Below are 24,091 nucleotides of genomic sequence, written 5' to 3'. Positions count from 1 at the left end.
AACTATGAAATAACACATATGGAATCATGTAGTAACCAAAAAAGTACTAAAAATATATATTTTATATTTATATTATATATTGTTTATTAGTATTGGGGAGGGGTGGTAGTGTTTGCGGGGAATAATACAGGAAAATATATTCTAAAAGATATGTATGCATGTTTATATATATATGTGGGTATGTGTTATGTACAGTTGAAGTCGGAAGTTTACATACACCTTAGCCAAATGCACTTAAACTCAGTTTTTTCACAATTCCTGACATTTAATCCTAATAAAAATCCCCTGTTTTAGGTCAGTTAGGATCACCACTTTATTTTAAGAATGTGAAATGTCAGAATAATAGTAGAGAGAATGATTTATTTCAGCTTTTATTTCTTTCATCACATTCCCAGTGGGTCAGAAGTTTACATACACTCAATTAGTATTTGGTAGCATTGCTTTTAAATTGTTTAACTTGGGTCTAACGTTTCGTGTAGCCTTCCACAAGCTTCCCACAATAAGTTGGATGAATTTTGGCCCATTCCTCCTGACAGAGCTGGTGTAACTAAGTCAGGTTTGTAGGCCTCCTTGCTCGCACACGCTTTTTCAGTTATGCCCACACATTTTCTATAGGATTGAGGTCAGGGCTTTGTGATGGCCACTTAAAATACCTTGACTTTGCTGTCCTTAAGCCATTTTGCCACAACTTTGGTAGTATGCTTGGGGTCATTGTCCATTTGGAAGACCCATTTGCGACCAAGCTTTAACTTCCTGACTGATGTCTTTAGATGTTGCTTCAATATATCCCCATAATTTTCTATTTTGTGAAGTGCACCAGTCCCTCCTGCAGCAAAGCACCCCCACAACATGATGCTGCCACCCCGTGCTTCATGGTTGGGATGGTGTTCTTCGGCTTGCAAGTCTCCCCCTTTTTCCTCCAAACATAACGATGGTCATTATGGCCAAACAGTTCTATTTGTTATGTCAGGGGAAACGGTGTCGCAGTAGTTTAGTGTGAGGAGTTATGTCAGTAGTCTAGTGTGAGGGGTTATGTCAGTAGTCTAGTGTGAGGGGTTATGACAGTAGTCTAGTGTGAGGGGTTATGACAGTAGTCTAGTGTGAGGGGTTATGACAGTAGTCTAGTGTGAGGGGTTATGTCAGTAGTCTAGTGTGAGGGGTTATGACAGGGGAAACGGTGTAGCAGTAGTCTAGTGTGAGGGGTTATGTCAGTAGTCTAGCCTGTTGAGGATAGAGGGCGCTATTTACACTTTGGGGAAAAGTCGTGCCCAATTTAAACGGCCTCGTACTCTATTCTTGCTCGTACAATATGCATATTATTATTACTATTGGATAGAAAATACTCTCAAGTTTCTAAAACCGTCGTTTGAATTATATCTGTGAGTAAAACAGAACTCATTTTGCAGCAAACTTCCTGTCAGAAAGTGAAAAATCTCAAATCGAGGCTCTGTTCTAGGGCCTGCCTATAAATGTGCTTGATATGTATTAGTATACATGCACTTCATACGCCTTCCACTAGATGTCAACAGGCAGTGAGAGAAGAAATGGAGTGTATAACTTGATCTGAGGTCGAATAAAAGCTCTTGGCATGACGTGACACCAGTTTCCTGTTTTCTGGAGCGCGCGAGAAGGGACCTGGTATTGCCTTCTGAAAAGCTGTCGTTATAGACGACTAATATCTCCGGCTTTGATTTTATTTGATAAATGTGACAATATCATCGTAAAGTATGTTTTTTCAATATAGTTTTATTAGATTATTGAAATTTTTTCGGGATGTTAGGTGTGTTGCGTTGTCTGCGTTTGTTCACGAAGGAGAGCTTCACGCCACTTTGCTAGCTTTCCGTGCTAATTGACTGGAGAAGAGGACATTCTAAAACCAAACAACGATTGTTCCCGACAAAGGACCCCTTGTACAACATTCTGATGGAAGATCATCAAAAGTAGGACCCATTTTATGATGCTATTTCATATATCTGTCGTACATGTGTACTATTAGTTTGCGCCCAGATTTTGGGCACTCTCTCGCCATAACGTAAGCTGGATGTCGTAATGTCGTAAAGTTATTTTTAAAATTCTAACACGGCGATTGCATTAAGAACTAGTGTATCTATCATTTCCTATACAACATGTATTTTTTAGCAACGTTTATGAATAGTTATTTGGTCAGAATAGGTGAGTGTCATAAAAATATCCGGACTTTCTGGGAAAAAGATGCTACGTTTTCCCAATGTATAACCATGGATTTCAGCTCTAAATATGCACATTTTCGGACAAACCATATACAGTGGGGAGAACAAGTATTTGATACACTGCCGATTTTGCAAGTTTTCCTACTTACAAAGCATGTAGAGGTCTGTAATTTTTATCATAGGTACACTTCAACTGTGAGAGACGGAATCTAAAACAAAAATCCAGAAAATCACATTGTATAATTTTTAAGTAATTAATTTGCATTTTATTGCATGACATAAGTATTTGATACATCAGAAAAGCAGATCTTAATATTTGGTACAGAAACCTCTGTTTGCAAATACACAGATCAAACGTTTCCTGTAGTTCTTGACCAGGTTTGCACACACTGCAGCAGGGATTTTGGCCCACTCCTCCATACAGACCTTCTCCAGATCCTTCAGGTTTCGGTGCTGGCGCTGGGCAATACGGACTTTCAGCTCCCTCCAAAGATTTTCTATTGGGTTCAGGTCTGGAGACTGGCTAGGCCACTCCAGGACCTTGAGATGTTTCTTACGGAGCCACTCCTTAGTTGCCCTGGCTGTGTGTTTCGGGTTGTTGTCATGCTGGAAGACCCAGCCACGACCCATCTTCAATGTTCTTACTGAGGGAAGGAGGTTGTTGGCCAAGATCTCGCGATACATGGCCCCATCCATCCTCCCCTCAATACGGTGCAGTCGTCCTGTCCCCTTTGCAGAAAAGCATCCCCAAAGAATGATGTTTCCACCTCCATGCTTCACGGTTGGGATGGTGTTCTTGGGTTGTACTCATCCTTCTTCTTCCTCCAAACACGGCGAGTGGAGTTTAGACCAAAAAGCTCTATTTTTGTCTCATCAGACCACATGACCTTCTCCCATTCCTCCTCTGGATCATCCAGATGGTCATTGGCAAACTTCAGACGGGCCTGGACATGCGCTGGCTTGAGCAGGGGGTCCTTGCGTGCACTGCAGGATTTTAATCCATGACGGCGTAGTGTGTTACTAATGGTTTTCTTTGAGACTGTGGTCCCAGCTCTCTTCAGGTCATTGAGCAGGTCCTGCCATGTAGTTCTGGGCTGATCCCTCACCTTCCTCATGATCATTGATGCCCCACGAGGTGAGATCTTGCATGGAGCCCCAGACCGAGGGTGATTGACCGTCATCTTGAACTTCTTCCATTTTCTAATAATTGCGCCAACAGTTGTTGCATTCTCACCAAGCTGCTTGCCTATTGTCCTGTAGCCCATCTCAGCCTTGTGCAGGTCTACAATTTTATCCCTGATGTCCTTACACAGCTCTCTGGTCTTGGCCATTGTGGAGAGGTTGGCGTCTGTTTGATTGAGTGTGTGGACAGGTGTCTTTTATACAGGTAACGAGTTCAAACAGGTGCAGTTAATACAGGTAATGAGTGGAGAACAGGAGGGCTTCTTAAAGAAAAACTAACAGGTCTGTGAGAGCCGGAATTCTTACTGGTTGGTAGGTGATCAAATACTTATGTCATGCAATAAAATGCAAATTAATTACTTAAAAATTATACAATGTGATTTTCTGGATTTGTGTTTTAGATTCCGTCTCTCACAGTTGAAGTGTACCTATGATAAAAATTACAGACCTCTACATGCGTTGTAAGTAGGAAAACCTGCAAAATCGGCAGTGTATCAAATACTTGTTCTCCCCACTGTATGTATTGTGTAATATGATGTTATAGGACTGTCATCTGATGGAGTTTGAGAAGGTTAGTGAAAAAATGTATATCTTTTGCTGGTTTATTCGCTATGCTAACGTGCCTAACGAATCAATGCTGTTGTGTGGTTGGCTATTGTAGTAAGCTAATTTAATGCTATATTGTGTTTTCGCTGTAAAACACTTAAAGAATCGGAAATATTGGCTGGATTCACAAGATGTTTGTCTTTAATTTGCTGTACACCATGTATTTTTCATAAATGTTTTATGATGAGTATTTAGGTATTTCAATTTGGTCTCTGAAAAATGTCTGTGCTTTTATATTTGTATTTGGAGGTGAGCTAACATAAATATACGTGGTGTTTTCGCTGTAAAACATTTTAAAAATCGGACATGTTGGCTGGATTCACAAGATGTTTATCTTTCATTAGCTGTATTGGACTTGTTAATGTGTGAAAGTAAAATATTAAAAACATTTTTAATATCATTTTTAATATCATTTTTAATATCCCACATTCCTTTTCAGTGGAATGTGGGAGGAGTTCCGCTAGCGGAACCCCTGTCCTAGACAGGCTAGTGTGAGGGGTTATGACAGTAGTCTAGTGTGAGGGGTTATGACAGTAGTCTAGTGTGAGGGGTTATGTCAGGGGAAACAGTGTAGCAGTAGTCCAGTGTATGGTGCCGGAATAATGACGAACCTGGGGAGCTTTGTGTTCACATCGTCCTAAAAAATGGAATCAGACCCCAAGAATTGAAGCGAAACGAACTCAGACCACCTCTCGAGACGGTCTCAGTTCCGTTCGGAAGCTCCGAGGTCTGAGTTCACAACTGCACAACAACAAAATAAGCAAACAGAGTTGACAAAAATGGTCTAAAAAAGGGACCAAGTGTGAAAACACCCTTAATTAAAGAACAGATTATATAAAGAACAAACCGACAAAGAGTGAGTACAACTAATCCCCTCTAATGGTCAACGGGTTGAATAATGGACATCCTTTAAGTGCCAGTATAATTTCGATAGCGTGGCGTGGGTATAAATCAAGTGACATGTACAGCAGTAACTTTAAACGTATAGCAACAGCCTGAAGTGGCTCACAAGACAATCAAACTGCCGCTTGGTTAAATATTTACACTAGTTCATTAGGTTTAAAAGCAACAACATTACACACCACCCTCTTCACTAGAACGATGAGAAAATTACAGAATGGGAACAGAGAAATGAACAAACACAACACAATGACATCATGCAATGAATGTTGTTCACTAGTAATGGAATGCTGACGGTGTATGGCATGAATGTTGTTCACCAGTAATGTAATGCTGACGGTGCATGGCATGAATGTTGTTCACCAGTAATGGAATGCTGATGGTGCATGGCATGAATGTTGTTCACTAGTAATGGAATGCTGACGATGCATGGCATGAATGTTGTTCACCAGTAATGGAATGCTGACGATGCATGGCATGAATGTTGTTCACCAGTAATGGAATGCTGACGATGCATGGCATGAATGTTGTTCACCAGCTGACGATGCATGGCATGAATGTTGTTCACCAGCAATGGAATGCTGACGATGCATGGCATGAATGTTGTTCACCAGTAATGGAATGCTGACGATGCATGGCATGAATGTTGTTCACCAGCTGACGATGCATGGCATGAATGTTGTTCACTAGTAATGGAATGCTGACGATGCATGGCATGAATGTTGTTCACCAGCTGACGATGCATGGCATGAATGTTGTTCACCAGTAATGGAATGCTGACGGTGCATGGCATGAATGTTGTTCACCAGCTGACGATGCATGGCATGAATGTTGTTCACTAGTAATGGAATGCTGACGATGCATGGCATGAATGTTGTTCACTAGTAATGGAATGCTGACGATGCATGACATGAATGTTGTTCACCAGTAATGGAATGCTGATGGTGCATGGCATGAATGTTGTTCACCAGCAATGGAATGCTGACGATGCATGGCATGAATGTTGTTCACCAGTAATGGATTGCTGACGATGCATGGCATGAATGTTGTTCACCAGCTGACGGTGCATGGCATGAATGTTGTTCACCAGCTGACGGTGCATGGCATGAATGTTGTTCACCAGTAATGGAATGCTGATGGTGCATGGCATTTACCCCGACATCATCCACTTACTGTTGTCTGAATACACTGGTGTGTTCTAAAGGAAAGCTCTGTGGGGACTTCAAGTCCATCAGAGGGTTATTTTATTTAGCAGACTAACGGTCTGGCCCAAGAGTCTCTTATCTCCCTGCTAAACACACACACATATAGGTAACTGCCAAAATAAAGGAAACCCCAACATGAAGTGTCTTAATAGGGTGTTGGGCCATCACGAACCAGAACAGCTTCAATGCACCTTGGCATAGATTCTACAAGTGTCTGGAACTCTATTGGAGGGATCAGATACCATTCATCCACGAGACATTCTATTGGAGACATTCTATTGGAGACATTCTATTGGAGACATTCTATTGGAGACATTCTATTGGAGACATTCTATTGGAGACATTCTATTGGAGACATTCTATTGGAGACATTCTATTAGAGACATTCTATTGGAGACATTCTATTGGAGACATTCTATTGGAGACATTCTATTGGAGACATTCTATTATATATATTCTATTCTATTGGAGACATTCTATTGGAGACATTCTATAATTTTGAGTTTTGTTGATGGAGGTGGAAAACGCAGTCTTAGGATTCGCTACAGAATCTCCCATAAGTGGCATATAGTGAAACCTCAGCAAGTTGAGCAGTCTTCATCACTGAAGCTCCTGCCAAACATGCCCCAAACAATTACACCTCTTTCAAAGTCCCTGAGATCTCTTCTTCTAGCCACGGTAGCCTAAATAATGGGCAACGGGACATTTTTATACATGACCCTATGCATGATGGGATGTTAATTCAACACCTGCGTGAAAGTACAGTTGAAGTTGGAAGGTTACATACATTTAGGTTGGAGTCATTAAAACTCGTTTTTCAACCACTCCACAAATGTCTTTTTAACAAACTATTTTTTATTTTATTTTTATTTTTTATTTAACCTTTATTTAACCAGGTAGTTATACTACCTGCTAAAACTATAGTTTTGGCAAGTCGGTTAGGACATATACTTTGTGCATGGCACAAGTCATTTTTCCATTAAATGTTTACAGAAAGATTATTTCACTTATAATTCACTGTATCACAATTCCAGTGGGTCAGAAGTTTACATACACTAAGTTGACTGTGCCTTTAAACAGCTTGGAAAATTCCAGAAAATTACATCGCTGTTTTATTAGCTTCTGATAGCCTAATTGCATAATTTGAGTCAATTGGAGGTGGAGGTGTACCCTGTGGATGTATTTCAATGCCTACCTTCAAACTCAGTGCCTCTTTGCTTGACATCATGGGAAAACCAAAAGAAAATCAGCCAAGACCTCAGAAAAAAAGTTGTAGACCTCCACAAGTCTGGTTCATCCTTGGGAGCAATTTCCAAATGCCTGAAGGTACCACGTTTATCTGTACAAACAATAGTACGCAAGTATAAACACCATGGGACCACGCAGCCATCATACCGCTCAGGAAGGAGACGCGTTCCGTATCCTAGAGATTAATGTACTTTGGTGCGAAAAGTGCAAATCAATCCCAGAACAACAGCAAAGGACCTTGTGAAGATGCTGGAGGAAACAGGTACAAAAGTATCTATATCCACAGTAAAACGAGTCCTATATCGACATAATCTGAAAGGCCGCTCAGCAAGGAAGAAGCCACTGCTCCAAAACTACCATAAAAAAGCCAGACTACGGTTTGCAACTGCACATGGGGACAAAGATCATACTTTTTGGACAAATGTCCTCTGGTCTGATGAAACAAAAATAGAACTGTTTGGCCATAATGACCATCGTTATGTTTGGAGGAAAAGGAGGAGGCTTGCAAGCCGAAGAACACCATCCCAACCGTGAAGCACGGGGGTGGCAGCATCATGTTGTGGGGGTGCTTTGCTGCAGGAGGGACTGGTGCACTTCACAGAATAGATGGCACCATGAGGGAGGAAAATGATGTGGATATATTGAAGCAACATCTCAAGACATCATTCAGGAAGTTAAAGTTTGGTCGCAAATGGGTCTTCCAAATGGACAATGACCCCAAGCATACTTCCAAAGTTGTGGCAAAATGGCTTAAGGACAACAAGGTCAAGGTATTGAAGGTATTGAAGTGGCCATCACAAAGCCCTGACCTCAATCCTATAAAAAATGTGTGGGCATAACTGAAAAAGCGTGTGCGAGCAAGGAGGCCTACAAACCTGACTCAGTTACACCAGCTCTGTCAGGAGGAATGGGCCAAAATTCATCCAACTTATTGTGGGAAGCTTGTGGAAGGCTACACGAAACGTTTGACCCAAGTTAAACAATTTAAAGGCAATGCTACCAAATACTAATTGAGTGTATGTAAACTTCTGACCCACTGGGAATGTGATGAAAGAAATAAAAGCTGAAATAAATAATTCTCTCTACTATTATTCTGACATTTCACATTCTTAAAATACAGTGGTGATCCTAACTGACCTAAAACAGGGAATTTGTACTAGGATTAAATGTCAGGAATTGTGAAAAACTGAGTTGAAATATATTTGGCTAAAGTGTATGTAAACTTCCGACTTCAACTGTACCCTTATTTACTAAAGTGTTTCCTTTATTTTGGCAGTTACCTGTACATACACGTGCGTACCAATCAGTCTGGTCCTAAAACTAAGTGCACGCTACTAATTACGATATAACATTGTCTAACATATCTGCCCAGGGCAAGCCCCATAACTAGCTAGCAGTATTACATCGTACAGCTCTCATTAGACTAAATTATTCACTAGATGAGTCGTAGGGAGAAGGGGCTCAACGAAGTGTTTGCAGACACTGGGGTGAGGTAAAGAAATACAAAAGCTTTTATCCCAACCGGCACCCGATATGACAGTTAACTGCTACAGAACCCCTACGGGCTTCATTCTGTGTGTGTTTCAGAGTGCTTCTGGGAAAGTCGTGAGTTGGACTTGTTCTGTAGAGCCACTGATTTACAACCAGCTATTAAGACAGAGGTTTATCACCACTATGATATAACACAGTGGTCTGCTCAGGGGGTCACGGTGATGACCTGCACCCTCGTTAGACCCCTAACACAGTGGTCTGCTCAGGTGGTCACGGAGATGACCTGCACCCTCGTTAGACCCCTAACACAGTGGTCTGCTCAGGGGGTCACGGAGATGACCTGCACCCTCGTTAGACCCCTAACACAGTGGTCTGCTCAGGGGGTCACGGAGATGACCTGCACCCTCGTTAGACCCCTAACACAGTGGTCTGCTCAGGGGGTCACGGAGATGACCTGCACCCTGGTTAGACCCCTAACACAGTGGTCTGCTCAGGGGGTCACGGTGATGACCTGCACCCTCGTCAGACCCCTAACACAGTGGTCTGCTCAGGGGGTCACGGAGATGACCTGCACCCTCGTTAGACCCCTAACACAGTGGTCTGCTCAGGGGGTCATGGAGATGACCTGCACCCTCGTTAGACCCCTAACACAGTGGTCTGCTCAGGGGGTCACGGAGATGACCTGCACCCTCGTTAGACCCCTAACACAGTGGTCTGCTCAGGGGGTCACGGAGATGACCTGCACCCTCGTTAGACCCCTAATATTGTCTATATGAGAGTATGTATACATATATCACTACTGTAGAGTCCTATAGGAGTTACAAACCGTATGTACAGTACCAGTCAAAAGTTTGGACCTACTAATAAGTGTTTTTCTTTATTTGTACTATTTTCTACATGGTAGAATAATAGCGAAGACATCAAAACTATGAAATAACACATATGGAATCATGTAGTAACCATAAAAAAAATTGTTAAACAAATCAAAGTATATTTTATATTCTTCGAAGTAGCCACCCTTTGCCTTGATGACAGCTTTGAACATCTAGTAGTGGGTCAGACCCCGCTTTGCCTCCAGAACGGCCTGAATTCCTCGGGACATTCACCAAGTTGTCGGAAACGTTCCACAGGGATGTTGGTCCACGCTGACGGAAAGGCATCACACAGTCGCTGCTGATTGGACGGCGATACATCATGCTGCTAACAGCACGTTCCGTCTCATCTCATTATGTTCTATTGGGTTGACGTCTGGGGACTGACCAGGACACTCAGGTAAACTGAACTCACTGTCGTGTTCCAGGTGTTGTCCAGTGTTGGTGATCGCATTCCCACCGGAGCCGCTTCTTCTTGTTTTTAGCTGATAGGAACCCGGTGTGGTCGTCTGCTGCAATAGCCAATCCGTGACAGGGACCGATGAGATGTGCGTTCCCGAGATGTCGTTCTGCACACCGCTGTTGTTTATCCGTCCGTGACCCCTCTGTTTGCACGATTCTTTCCATTCTCCTTCGACCTTTAATCAACGAGTTGTTTTGGCTCCCACAGGACTGCCTCTGACTGGATGTTGTTTTGTTTGTCTCACCGTTCTCAGTAAACCTTAGACACTACCGTGCGTGAAAAGTCCAGGAGGCCGTTTCTGAGATACTGGAACAGGTGTGTCTGGCACCGACGATCACACCACGCTCAAAGTCTCTTAGGTCACTCGTTTTGTCCACTCTAACGTTCAATCAAACAGTAACTGAATGTCACGATGCCTGTCTGTCTGCTTCATATAGCGAGCCACGACCACGTGACTCACTGTCTGTAAGAGTGATCCATTTTAGTAAACGGGTGTACCTAGTAAACTATCTGGTAAGTGTACGTCTATGTAATTGACCTGTCCCTCAACCCAGGTAAGGGTCCAGACTTCAGAGGCCATTCATGTGCATATAAACACTATGTATACTTAAGTATGGTTATGTATCTCATACATATAATTTATGTATTATGTCTAGTGTGTAATATACAGTGTCTATTTAATATACAGCAGTACCGTGTGTCTAATACTATTGTTCCCCTCAGGACATTAAAGTTCATCCTGTCCTATCTGTCTGTCTATGTATCTTACCTATTCCTGTCCCATTGAGGTCATCCCAGGTGAGGTGAGGCCCACCTGTCCCTATGTATGCTTATGAATGGTTATAACTGTCTAGGAATGACTTTGTCTGTCTATGTATCTTACCTGTTCCTGTCCCATTGAGGTCATCCCAGGTGAGGTGAGGCTCACCTGTCCCTATGTATGCTTATGAATGGTTATAACTGTCTAGGAATGACTTTGTCTGTCTATGTATCTTACCTGTTCCTGTCCCATTGAGGTCATCCCAGGCGAGGTGATCATCTGTCCGGCCATCTGACCCACTGGGGCCATGCCGCTGGCGTTGGTAGCCATGGAGACGTTGAGGTTCATTCCGTTGCCGTTGTACATGGCTGCGCCCCCGTTGGTCTGCTGCTGCTGGGTGAACTGGGGCGGAGACTGCTGAGTACTGAACATACTGGAGGAAGGAGAGACAGAGAGAGAGACGAAGAGAGAGAGAGATAACGAGAGGTAGAGAGACAGAGACCGAGAGAGAGAAACACCGAGAGACGTAAAGAGAGAGAGAGAGACGTAAAGAGAGAGAGACGGAAAGAGAGAGAGGGAGAGACGGAAAGAGGGAGAGACGGAAAGAGGGAGAGACGGAAAGAGAGAGAGAGAGAGAGAGAGAGAGAGAGAGAGAGAGAGAGAGAGAGAGAGAGAGAGAGAGAGAGAGAGAGAGAGAGAGAGAGAGAGAGAGAGAGAGAGAGAGAGAGAGAGAGAGAGAGAGAGAGAGAGAGAGAGAGAGAGAGAGAGAGAGAGAGAGAGAGCAGGATTTGGTTTAAACTCAACTAAGTATAGAGCTCCTAGACTATTTCATGACTATGCCTCATTCAAATTCAATTGATAACCCAAAGAAGGGTTTTACCCTCAACTATATGGATAATAATCACACATCATTTGGTGTTTATTGAAGACTAGATAACCCAAATTACAGTAGTTGATCTATGCTGGACTGATTGTTGTTGTGGATATTCAAGTGCTGAGCGATTAGTGTTTTTTTTAGGTCAGTTTCGGTTCGATTCTGAAAAAATTTATCACGGTTTTCGGGTTCTGATCATTTAAAAAACAAACATTAAATGTGATATTTATTATGTGGGTTGAATGCTTGAACGACACAGAATAAAACATTTAATACAAGTCCCATGAAGGTAGTGACTGTCTGTTACTGCTGATCGATTATTAACCATCATTTACTCACTTTACATTAATAAAATATAGCAGTTATTGTTTATATTACATTAGTTTTATTTGATGACATTATTATTTCATTCCAAGTCATCATCTCATCTCTGTAGAGCTGCTGTCTACACTGTCTGACAACATCACTATTTTAGTCGTTCATTAAAGTAAATAAGGCTTTATGACTGCTGAATACCAACTATCAGTCACTTAGATCATGTATTTACAGGTAGAGATACCTGATGAAGAAACTGCTCTCCACCCCTCTTAGTCACACTGTCTTCTACCTCTCTCCGTGTCTGCCCCACACAGACCGGACAAGTAGGATATTACTGCACTGTTGGAGCTAGGAACACATGCATTTCGCTACACCCGCAATAATATCTGCTAAATATGTGTATGTGACCAATAAAATTAGATTTGATTGGATTATGGTCATTGTAGTTAATTAGTACATTTTCTCGGCTAAACTATGTAGAATATTGGCCTGTTGGAAACTACAACTCCCTACCACATCGTTCAGGTTTGATCTGATTTATCTCTAGAGAAACTACAACTCCCTACTACATCGTTCGGGATTGATCTGATTTATTTCTAGAGAAACTACAACTCCCTACTACATCGTTCGGGATTGATCTGATTGATCTCTAGAGAAACTACAACTCCCTACTACATCGTTCGGGATTGATCTGATTGATCTCTAGAGAAACTACAACTCCCTACTACATCGTTCGGGATTGATCTGATTGATCTCTAGAAAAACTACACAGAGCTCATAGAAAAACAACAGAATGAAATGGAATTGAACCGAAGTCGGTCAATTAGTTGTTTAAAAAACAAATTACGGTTAATTGCTCAGCGCTAATATTTGTAGACAGATTCTTAACATCCACAGACAACTGAATGTCTGATAAACATTGTAATAAAGGTCTTCTTTGACCTCTGATTATTGGGACAGTTTTACGGTACAGGTTTCCACAGCCCAACCCTGTGGCCCCCCTCTTTCTCACTCACCTGTTTCCTCCCATGTTCCCCTGGGGCGGCCAACCGTTCATGTCAGGCGACGCCTGGAAAGTGGAGCTGCCCTGGCTCTGCTGTTGCATCATGGGTGACTGGGCATGGGCCATCCTAGGGGACAACAGGGGACTCTGGGGCGTGGCCTGACCACCAAACCCTCCATCAGGCTGCTGGGACATACCTGGTAGGGTTAGAGGTCAAGGGTCAGGCCTGGGGGGAGGGTCAGGGTTAAAGGTCAAACAGGTCTGATCTAAAATGCTCCTGGGTGAAGTGTCCCTAGGTACAGATCTAGGATCAGCTTTCTCTTCCCCAATCCTAACTTTTACACAGCGTTTCCCAAACTCGGTGTTGGGGACCGCAAAGCGTGCATGTGTTGGTTTTTTGCCCTAACACCACACAACTGATTAAAATAATCAAAGCTTAATGATGAGTTGATTATTTAAAAAAAATCTGCTGTGTAGATCTAGGGGGGGGAAAAAACTTGTACCCATTGGGGTCCCCAGGACCGAGTTTGGGAAACACTGCCTTAACAATTAGCGGGGAGAATGCTAAACTGACCCAAGGTCAGCGTCTAGAGGCGACTTCACCCTGGCCTACACCATCTAAAAACATAGCTCTAACACTGAGGTATCCATACATTTTATTATAATAATAAAAAATAAAAATAAACATTTAATTTATGACTCTCTTTTTCATTGAAAGACAATTGCAAAGTGCTACAGTGAGTCTGATGATGTTGTAACTGAAATATCTTCCCAGACTGATTACTAATGTTTAGGTCCCTGACGGATTTAAACTGAACACAAACGTGTACATTCGCTCCCAGTACTCTGAGTTAAAGAACAGTCAAGGACACAGCTACAACTGATGAAACGGCCACAAACACAGTATATACTCTCTCAGAACAGGAACAGAAACTACTGACTGAAAAAAAAAAAGGATTCAGTCATATTCAGTTACCTCTCTGACAGAATACAAAACGTCCTCTCAATAGTTAACGTATTAAGAGACACACACACACACACACACTGACACACTCAACAAAACACAAGCAAAGCCTATAAAGGGTCAGAGGTCATCTGTTAGGGATTAGGGCGTGTACAGGCATTCCAACGGGAGGGAGAGGACTACATGCACGTTAGTGGTCCTGTACAAAATTCTACCCTATTTCTTACATAGTGCACACTCCCCTTTGACCAGAGGGCTCTGTAGGGAATAGGGCGCCATTTAGTGGACGCATAGTGTGAGCAGCCGAGGATAGAGGGAGTGGAGGAATGCAAGGATGAGGGAGACGGGTGAGAGAGAGAGGGAGGGAGGGAGAGGGGTCAACCACACCACCACACAGGATAATTTTCAGATTAACCTGGGATTACATACTACACTGGGAGACTAAGGGGGATTAAAATCAGATTTATGTCTTGATTAAATATTGATCTGATTGATATGCATTAAATGGGGAATTCAGTCATATCAAGCACCATTAAAAAGTCCCAATAAAATAGACAAACACCACTGTGACATACTGTGTTTACAATGTTTGTAACATGGAGTTTCAAATGTTATGTTTATCGCATTACTCTTCTGATTTATAAAGGAACGTTTTTACTTTGCAATGTGGAAGTCTAAAAGTACCTTAAGTTGAAACGCACTGACTGTAATCTTCTACATTTACACACATTGTATATATATTTTTCTACTGTATTATTGACTGTATGTTTGTTAAAGTGTAACTCTGTGTTGTTGTTTGTGTCGCACTGCTTTGCTTTATCTTGGGCCAGGTCGCAGATGTAAATGAGAACTTGTTCTCAACTGGCCGACCTGGTTAAATAAAGGTGAAATAAAAACATTATAATAACTAAATGATCAGGGTGTCTGCTAAATGGACTTTGTATGGTACCGTTTTCTGTCCATCTACTGCCCTCTAGTGGAACATATGTTTTATGGCCTAAATCAGGATGACCAATCAGGATTGGCTATTAAATCAGGAGGACCAATCAGGAATGGCTATTAAATCAGGAGGACCAATCAGGAATGGCTATTAATCAGGAGGCGGATTAATCTATTTGTTATCAATGTAGTGGTCATATGAGGGTGAGCAGCACAGAACTTATATTAAGCATGTAATGGTGTATGACTGGACAGACACACCCCTGGGGTAGAGGGGTATGACTGGACAGACACACCCCGGGGGTAGGGGGGTATGACTGGACAGACACACCCCGGGGGTAGGGGGGTATGACTGGACAGACACACCCCTGGGGTAGGGGGGTATGACTGGACAGACACACCCCTGGGGTAGGGGGTATGACTGGACAGACACACCCCGGGGGTAGGGGGGTATGACTGGACAGACACACCCCTGGGGTAGGGGGGTATGACTGGACAGACACACCCCTGGGGTAGGGGGTATGACTGGACAGACACACCCCTGGGGTAGGGGGGTATGACTGGACAGACACACCCCTGGGGTAGGGGGGTATGACTGGACAGACACACCCCGGGGGTAGGGGGGTATGACTGGACAGACACACCCCTGGGGTAGGGGGGTATGACTGGACAGACACACCCCTGGGGTAGGGGGTATGACTGGACAGACACACCCCTGGGGTAGGGGGGTATGACTGGTCAGACACACCCCTGGGGTAGGGGGGTATGACTGGAGAGACACACCCCTGGGGTAGGGGGTATGACTGGACAGACACACCCCTGGGGTAGGGGGTATGACTGGACAGACACACCCCTGGGGGTAGGAGGGTATGACTGGACAGACACACCCCTGGGGTAGGGGGGTATGACTGGACAGACACACCCCTGGGGTAGGGGGGTATGACTGGACAGACACACCCCTGGGGTAGGAGGGTATGACTGGACAGACACACCCCTGGGGTAGGGGGGTATGACTGGACAGACACACCCCTGGGGTAGGGGGGTATGACTGGTCAGACACACCCCTGGGGTAGGAGGGTATGACTGGACAGACACACCCCTGGGGTAGGGGGGTATGACTGGACAGACACACCCCTGGGGTAGGGGGTATGACTGGACAGACACACCCCTGGGGTAGGAGGGTATGACTGGACAGACACACCCCTGGGGTAGGGGGGTATGACTGGTCAGACACACCCCTGGGGTAGGGAGTATGACTGGTCAGACACACCCCTGGGGTAGGGAGTATGACTGGAGAGACACACCCCTGGGGTAGGAGGGTATGACTGGACAGACACACCCCTGGGGTAGGAGGGTATGACTGGACAGACACACCCCTGGGGTAGGAGGGTATGACTGGACAGACACACCCCTGGGGTAGGGGGTATGACTGGACAGACACACCCCTGGGGTAGGGGGGTATGAGTGGTGGGTTGTAAGACCGTAGTACCTGAGTTTGGGAACTGAAAGGCACTGAGCTGCTGTACATGAGGGCTGACTACGGCCCCAAACTGTCCTGATCCCCCCATCATCATCATCATCTGGGAGGAAGGAGAGCCATGCAGGGCTTGGTGAGGGGGGAGAGAGGAGGGCAGGCTGGGCGAGAGGGGGGAGAAGGGGCTGGTAGAGGGGTGAGGAGGAGGGGGTGCGGCCAGGGCCGGGCCTGTACTGGTACCGTAGCTGGGTGGGAAGGGGAACTGCTGGGGGTTGGTGGTCTGTGGGATCCGAGGGTTACTCAGGCCTCCCGATAGGCCACTTGCAGCAGCCGCGGCGGCGGCCATATTGGGAGGTAGGTTGAGTCCCTGGGCTCTCATCACCGTGTTCCTCTGCTGCTGCTGCTGCTGTTGTCTCTGGTGCTCCAGCTGGCGCTGCCGCAGGTGGTTATTGAGGAGTTCTCTCTGCCGTTGTGCCAACATCTGTGCATTGATGGTCCCCTGGAAAGAGGAAGAAATAGGAGATGGAGTTAGATTGAACAACTTCTACAAAATGATCATTGTTTTCTGGTGAATTAAAATACTGGTATTTCCGTTATTATCTGGTTACTGTGCGTGTCAGTAAATTACCTGGTTGGGTTGTTGGACTGTAGAGGTCCATATTGATATATAATCCCAGTTACCTGGTTGGGGTTGTTGGACTGTAGAGGTCCATATTGATATATAATCCCAGTTACCTGGTTGGGTTGTTGGACTGTAGAGGTCCATATTGATATATAATCCCAGTTACCTGGTTGGGTTGTTGGACTGTAGAGGTCCATATTGATATATAATCCCAGTTACCTGGTTGGGTTGTTGGACTGTAGAGGTCCATATTGATATATAATCCCAGTTACCTGGTTGGGTTGTTGGACTGTAGAGGTCCATGTTGATATATAATCCCAGTTACCTGGTTGGGTTGTTGGACTGTAGAGGTTCATATTGATATATAATCCCAGTTACCTGGTTGGGTTGTTGGACTGTAGAGGTCCATATTGATATATAATCCCAGTTACCTGGTTGGGTTGTTGGACTGTAGAGGTCCATATTGATATATAATCCCAGTTACCTGGTTGGGTTGTTGGACTGTAGAGGTCCATGTTGATATATAATCCCAGTTACCTGGTTGGGTTGTTGGACTGTAGAGGTCCATATTGATATATAATCCCAGTTACCTGGTTGGGTTGTTGGACTGTAGAGGTCCATATTGATATATAATCCCAGTTACCTGGTTGGGTTGTTGGACTGTAGAGGTCCATATTGATATATAATCCCAGTGACCTGGTTGGGTTGTTGGACTGTAGAGGTCCATGTTGATATATAATCCCAGTTACCTGGTTGGGTTGTTGGACTGTAGAGGTCCATATTGATATATAATCCCAGTTACCTGGTTGGGTTGTTGGACTGTAGAGGTCCATATTGATATATAATCCCAGTGACCTGGTTGGGTTGTTGGACTGTAGAGGTCCATGTTGATATATAATCCCAGTTACCTGGTTGGGTTGTTGGACTGTAGAGGTCCATATTGATATATAATCCCAGTTACCTGGTTGGGGTTGTTGGACTGTAGATTTTGGTTCATATAGGACACTCCACTCATCTGGTTCATCATTGGTTGGCGATTCTGAGGAGAACGGGTAAACAGGCGTTTTACCATCAACACACATTGATATCAAGCTTCTGATGAAGCCATACAGGAGTCGGCACACTGCTTTCAGGTTTCCACGCAGAGCTCTAGTATCCAACGTAACATCACCACTATTCAAGGCTGTGATACCCAACACAATACCCCAACAGCAAACCCACATTGTGAAGAACTGACACAACGGGAGGATATAAACCCTGTAGTGACCAGTTGTAACAGTCAGATATAAACCCTGTAGTGACCCGTTGTAACAGTCAGATATAAGCAGCTCTGTCGCACGCTGGGTATGTACATAGTCAATGGTAGGCTTCGAGGGGACTCCTATGGTAGGTTCACCTATAGCTCATCTCTTGGCAGTAGCACTGTAGACTACTTTATCACTGACCTCAACCCAGAGTGTCTCAGAGCGTTCACAGTCAGCCCACTGACACCCCTATCAGACCACAGCAAAATCACAGTCTACTTGAACAGAGCAATACTCAATCATGAGGCATCAAAGCCAAAGGAACTGAGTAACATTAAGAAATGCTATAGATGGAAGGAATGCAGTTTGGAAACCTACCAAAAAACAATTAGGCAACAGCAAATTCAATCACTTTTAGACAACTTCCTGGGTATAAATGTTCCACTGCAATAGTGACCAGGTGTAAACTTGGCAGATAGAAAATCTTAACAGTATATTTGACCTCTCAGCTGTCCCTAGTCAAATCTAAAAATCTCAAATAGAAAACCGAAGAAAATGAACAACAATGACAAATGGTTTGATAAAGAATGCAAAAATCTAAGAAATAAATTGAGGAACCTGTCCAACCAAAAACATAGAGACCCGGAAAACCTGAGTCTACGCCTTCACTATGGTGAATCACTAAAACAATACAGAAATACACTACGGAAAAAGAAGGAACAGCACGTCAGAAATCAGCTCAATGTAATTGAAGACTCCATAGACTCTAACCAATTCTGGGAAAATTGGAAAACACTAAACAAACAACAACACGAAGAATTATCTATCCAAAATGGAGATGTATGGGTAAACCACTTCTCCAATCTTTTTGGCTCTATAACAAAGAATAAAGAACAAAAACATATACATGATCAAATACAAATCCTAGAATCAACTATTAAAGACTACCAGAACCCACTGGATTCTCCAATTACCTTGAATGAGTTACAGGACAAAATAAAAACCCTCCAACCCAAAAAGGCCTGTGGTGTTGATGGTATCCTTAATGAAATGATCAAATATACAGACAACAAATTCCAATTGGCTATACTAAAACTCTTTAACATCATCCTTAGCTCTGGCATCTTCCCCAATATTTGGAACCAAGGACTGATCACCCCAATCCACAAAAGTGGAGACAAATTTGACCCCAATAACTACCGTGGAATATGCGTCAACAGTAACCTTGGGAAAATCCTCTGCATTATCATTAACAGCAGACTCGTACATTTCCTCAATGAAAACAATGTACTGAGCAAATGTCAAATTGGCTTTTTACCAAATTACCGTACAACAGACCATGTATTCACCCTACACACCCTAATTGAAAACCAAACAAACCAAAACAAAGGCAAAGTCTTCTCATGCTTTGTTGATTTCAAAAAAGCCTTCGACTCAATTTGGCATGAGGGTCTGCTATACAAATTGATGGAAAGTGGTGTTGGGGGTAAAACATACGACATTATAAAATCCATGTACACAAACAACAAGTGTGCGGTTAAAATTGGCAAAAAACACACACATTTCTTCACACAGGGTCGTGGGGTGAGACAGGGATGCAGCTTAAGCCCCACCCTCTTCAACATATATATCAACGAATTGGCGCGGGCACTAGAACAGTCTGCAGCACCCGGTCTCACCCTACTAGAATCCGAAGTCAAATGTCTACTGTTTGCTGCTGATCCGGTGCTTCTGTCACCTACCAAGGAGGGCCTACAGCAGTACCTAGATCCTCTGCGCAGATCCTGTCTGTCCTGTGCCCTGACAGTAAATCTCAGTCAGACCAAAATAACGGCGCTCCAAAAAGGTCCAGTCACCAGGTCTACAAATTCCGTCTAGACACCGTTGCCCTAGAGCACACGTAAAACTCTACATACCTCCGGCCTAAACATCCGTCACCTCAGGTACCGTCCACAAAGCTGTAAACGACCTGAGAGACAAGGCAAGAAGGGCCTTCCGTGCCCTCAAAAGGTACGTACATCTCACCATACCAGTCACGATCCGGCTCAAAATACTCGGATCCGTCATAGAGCCCATTGCCCTTCACGGTCCGTACCGTCCCTCGGTCCGTCTCTCCGTCCGTCCGTCTCTCCCTCCGTCTCTCCGTCCGTCCGTCCCTCCGTCCGTCCGTCTCTCCCTCCGTCCGTCCGTCCCTCCGTCCGTCCGTCTCTCCCTCCCTCCGTCCGTCTCTCCGTCCGTCCCTCCCTCCCTCCGTCCGTCCGTCTCTCCCTTCGTCCGTCCGTCCGTCTCTCCCTTCGTCCGTCCGTCCGTCTCTCCCTTCGTCCGTCCGTCCGTCTCTCCCTTCGTCCGTCCGTCCGTCTCTCCCTTCGTCTGTCCGTCCCTCGGTCCGTCTCTCCGTCCGTCCCTTCGTCCGTCTCTCCGTCCGTCCGTCTCTCCCTCCCTCCGTCCGTCCGTCCGTCCGTCTCTCCCTCCGTCCGTCCGTCCTGTCTCTCCCCCCGTCCGTCCTTCTGTCTCTCCCTCCGTCCGTCCGGTCTCTCCCTCCGTCCGGCTGTCCCGTCTCTCCGTCCGTCCGGTCTCTCCCTCCGTCCGGCTGTCCCGTCTCTCCCTCCCTCCGTCCGTCTCTCCCTCCGCCCGTCCGTCCCTCGGTCCGTCTCTCCGTCCGTCTCTCCGTCCGTCCCTCGGTCCGTCTCTCCCTCCGTCCGTCCGTCCCTCCGTCTCTCCCTCCCTCCGTCTCTCCCTCCCTCCTTCCGTCCGTCTCTCCCTCCCTCCGTCCGTCCGTCCCTCGGTCCGTCTCTCCCTCCGTCTCTCCCTCCCTCCGTCCGTCTCTCCCTCCGCCCGTCCGTCCCTCGGTCCGTCCCTCGGTCCGTCTCTCCGTCCGTCCCTCCGTCCGTCCGTCCCTCGGTCCGTCTCTCCCTCCGTCCCTCCGTCCGTCCCTCCGTCCGTCTCTCCCTCCGTCTGTCCGTCCGTCCCTCCCTCCGTCTCTCCCTCCCTCCGTCCGTCTCTCCCTCCCTCCGTCCGTCCGTCCCTCGGTCCGTCTCTCCCTCCGTCCGTCCGTCCCTCGGTCCGTCTCTCCCTCCGTCCGTCCGTCCCTCGTTCCGTCTCTTTCTCCGTCCGTCCGTCCCTCCGTCCGTCCGTCCCTCGGTCCGTCTCTCCCTCCGTCGGTCCGTCTCTCGGTCCGTCCCTCCGTCCGTCCGTCTCTCCCTCCGTCCGTCCGTCTCTCCCTCCGTCCGTCCGTCTCTCCCTCCGTCCGTCCGTCTCTCCCTCCGTCTCTCCCTCCGTCTCTCCGTCCGTCTCTCCGTCCGTCTCTCCGTCCGTCCGTCTCTCCCTCCGTCCGTCCGTCCCTCTCTCCGTCCGTCCGTCCCTCTCTCCGTCCGTCCGTCCCTCTCTCCGTCCGTCTCTCCCTCCCTCCGTCCGTCCGTCTCTCCCTCCCTCCCTCCGTCCGTCCGTCTCTCCCTCCCTCCCTCCCTCCGTCCGTCCGTCTCTCCCTCCCTCCGTCCGTCCGTCTCTCCCTCCGTCCGTCCGTCTCTCCCTCCGTCCGTCCGTCTCTCCCTCCGTCCGTCTCTCCCTCCCTCCGTCCGTCTCTCCCTCCCTCCGTCCGTCTCTCCCTCCCTCTGTCCGTCCGTCCGTCTCTCCCTCCCTCCGTCCGTCCGTCTCTCCCTCCCTCCGTCCGTCCGTCCGTCCGTCTCTCCGTCCGTCCGTCTCTCCGTCCGTCCGTCTCTCCGTCCGTCTCTCCGTCCGTCCGTCCGTCCGTCTGTCCGACCGTCCGTCCGTCTGTCTCTCTGTCCGTCCGTCCGTCTCTCTGTCCGTCCGTCTCTCTGTCCGTTCGTCCGTCTCTGTCCGTCCGTCCGTCTGTCTGTCTCTCCGTCCGTCTCTCCGTCCGTCTGTCTGTCTCTCCGTCCGTCGTCCGTCTGTCTGTCTGTCTCTCCGTCCGTCTGTCTGTCTGTCTCTCCGTCCGTCTGTCTGTCTCTCCGTCCGTCTGTCCGTCCGTCCGTCTGTCTGTCTCTCCGTCCGTCTGTCTGTCTCAGTACCTGTTGTACCTGTAGCCGGTGCTGCAGCTGTAACCTCAGTGTATTAGGCTGGTTAGGAACCACCGCTTGGGGCCTCAGCCTCATGATGGGGTATCCTGGTCTGGGGCCCATCTGGCCAGCCATTGGGTGGAAACCTTGACCTGTGGGTAGAGGAGGGAAATTAGAACTTTTTCATGGCTCTCTTCTCCCTTTGCAGCAGGCTTATAGTGAACAATGTGTTTGGAATATCGAATCGCAATACATATTGATTCGTAACTCAAGTATTGTGGTAAAATTTAATTGTGTGGTCCCTGCCAATTCCCACCACTACCTGTGGGGTCCTGCATGGGTCCGCTGGGCCCAGGGCCATGGTACCCTCTCTGGGCTAGAAGGGAGCCAGGTGTGGGGTCCTGCATGGGTCCGCTGGGCCCAGGGCCGTGGTACCCTCTCTGGGCTAGATGGGAGCCAGGCAGCGGTTCCTGCTGGTGCTGCTGGCCATACACTGGAGGCTTCTGGTCCAACAACATGGACGGGTCTGAAGAGAACTGATCCTGATCTACAGACTGACCCTGTTGGGAGAGAAGAGAGGGATGAGAAAGAGAGGAGAGGGATGAGAAAGAGGAGAGAGGGATTTGAGAAAAAGGAGAGGAGAGAGTGGTGAGAAGGAGAGGAGAGAGGGGTGAGAAGGAGGAAAGAGAAGGAGGAGAGAGGGATGAGAAGGAGAGGAGAGAGGGGTGAGAAGGAGAGGAGAGAGGGGTGAGAAGGAGAGGAGAGAGATGGTAGAGTGAGGACGGAGATGGTAGAGTGAGGACGGAGATGGTAGAGTGAGGACGGAGATGGTAGAGTGAGGACGGAGATGGTAGAGTGAGGACGGAGATGGTAGAGTGAGGACGGAGATGGTAGAGTGAGGACGGAGATGGTAGAGTGAGGACGGAGATGGTAGAGTGAGGACGGAGATGGTAGAGTGAGGACAGAGATGGTAGAGTGAGGACAGAGATGGTAGAGTGAGGACAGAGATGGTAGAGTGAAGACAGAGATGGTAGAGTGAAGACAGAGATGGTAGAGTAAGGACAGAGCTGGTAGAGTGAGGACGGAGCTGGTAGAGTGAGGACGGAGATGGTAGAGTGAGGACGGAGATGGTAGAGTGAGGACGGAGATGGTAGAGTGAGGACGGAGATGGTAGAGTGAGGACGGAGATGGTAGAGTGAGGACGGAGATGGTAGAGTGAGGACGGAGATGGTAGAGTGAGGACAGAGATGGTAGAGTAAGGACAGAGCTGGTAGAGTAAGGACAGAGCTGGTAGAGTGAGGACAGAGATGGTAGAGTAAGGACAGAGATGGTAGAGTAAGGACAGAGATGGTAGAGTGAAGACAGAGATGGTAGAGTGAGGACAGAGCTGGTAGAGTGAGGACAGAGCTGGTAGAGTAAGGACAGAGATGGTAGAGTGAGGACAGAGATGGTAGAGTGAGGACAGAGATGGTAGAGTGAAGACAGAGATGGTAGAGTGAGGACAGAGATGGTAGAGTGAAGACAGAGATGGTAGAGTGAGGACAGAGATGGTAGAGTGAGGACAGAGATGGTAGAGTGAGGACAGAGATGGTAGAGTGAGGACAGAGATGGTAGAGTGAGGACAGAGATGGTAGAGTGAGGACAGAGCTGGTAGAGTGAAGACAGAGATGGTAGAGTAAGGACAGAGATGGTAGAGTGAAGACAGAGATGATAGAGTGAAG

At 46.5% G+C, this 24,091-nt stretch overlaps 1 protein-coding gene across 4 annotated transcripts in view; it reads right to left on the bottom strand.

Annotated features, from left to right (window-relative positions):
- Positions 1-24,091, bottom strand: part of LOC139531480 (nuclear receptor coactivator 2-like) — a 192,283-nt gene that overhangs the window by 6,114 nt on the left and 162,078 nt on the right. For 2 of the 4 annotated variants that reach the window (XM_071327957.1, XM_071327958.1), the window contains 6 exons: positions 22,693-22,930; positions 22,383-22,522; positions 18,072-18,149; positions 16,504-16,987; positions 13,125-13,308; positions 11,154-11,349 (listed from right to left, as the gene is read on the bottom strand). In XM_071327957.1, the coding sequence (XP_071184058.1) occupies positions 11,154-11,349; positions 13,125-13,308; positions 16,504-16,987; positions 18,072-18,149; positions 22,383-22,522; positions 22,693-22,930 (1,320 nt within the window). The remainder of the gene's footprint in view (positions 1-11,153; positions 11,350-13,124; positions 13,309-16,503; positions 16,988-18,071; positions 18,150-22,382; positions 22,523-22,692; positions 22,931-24,091) is intronic. The other 2 variants (XM_071327959.1, XM_071327960.1) reach the window with 2 other exon arrangements.

Source organism: Salvelinus alpinus, chromosome 10 (assembly GCF_045679555.1).
Source record: "Salvelinus alpinus chromosome 10, SLU_Salpinus.1, whole genome shotgun sequence".
NCBI lineage: Eukaryota > Metazoa > Chordata > Actinopteri > Salmoniformes > Salmonidae > Salvelinus > Salvelinus alpinus.
This window is presented reverse-complemented; position numbering and strand designations above follow the sequence as displayed.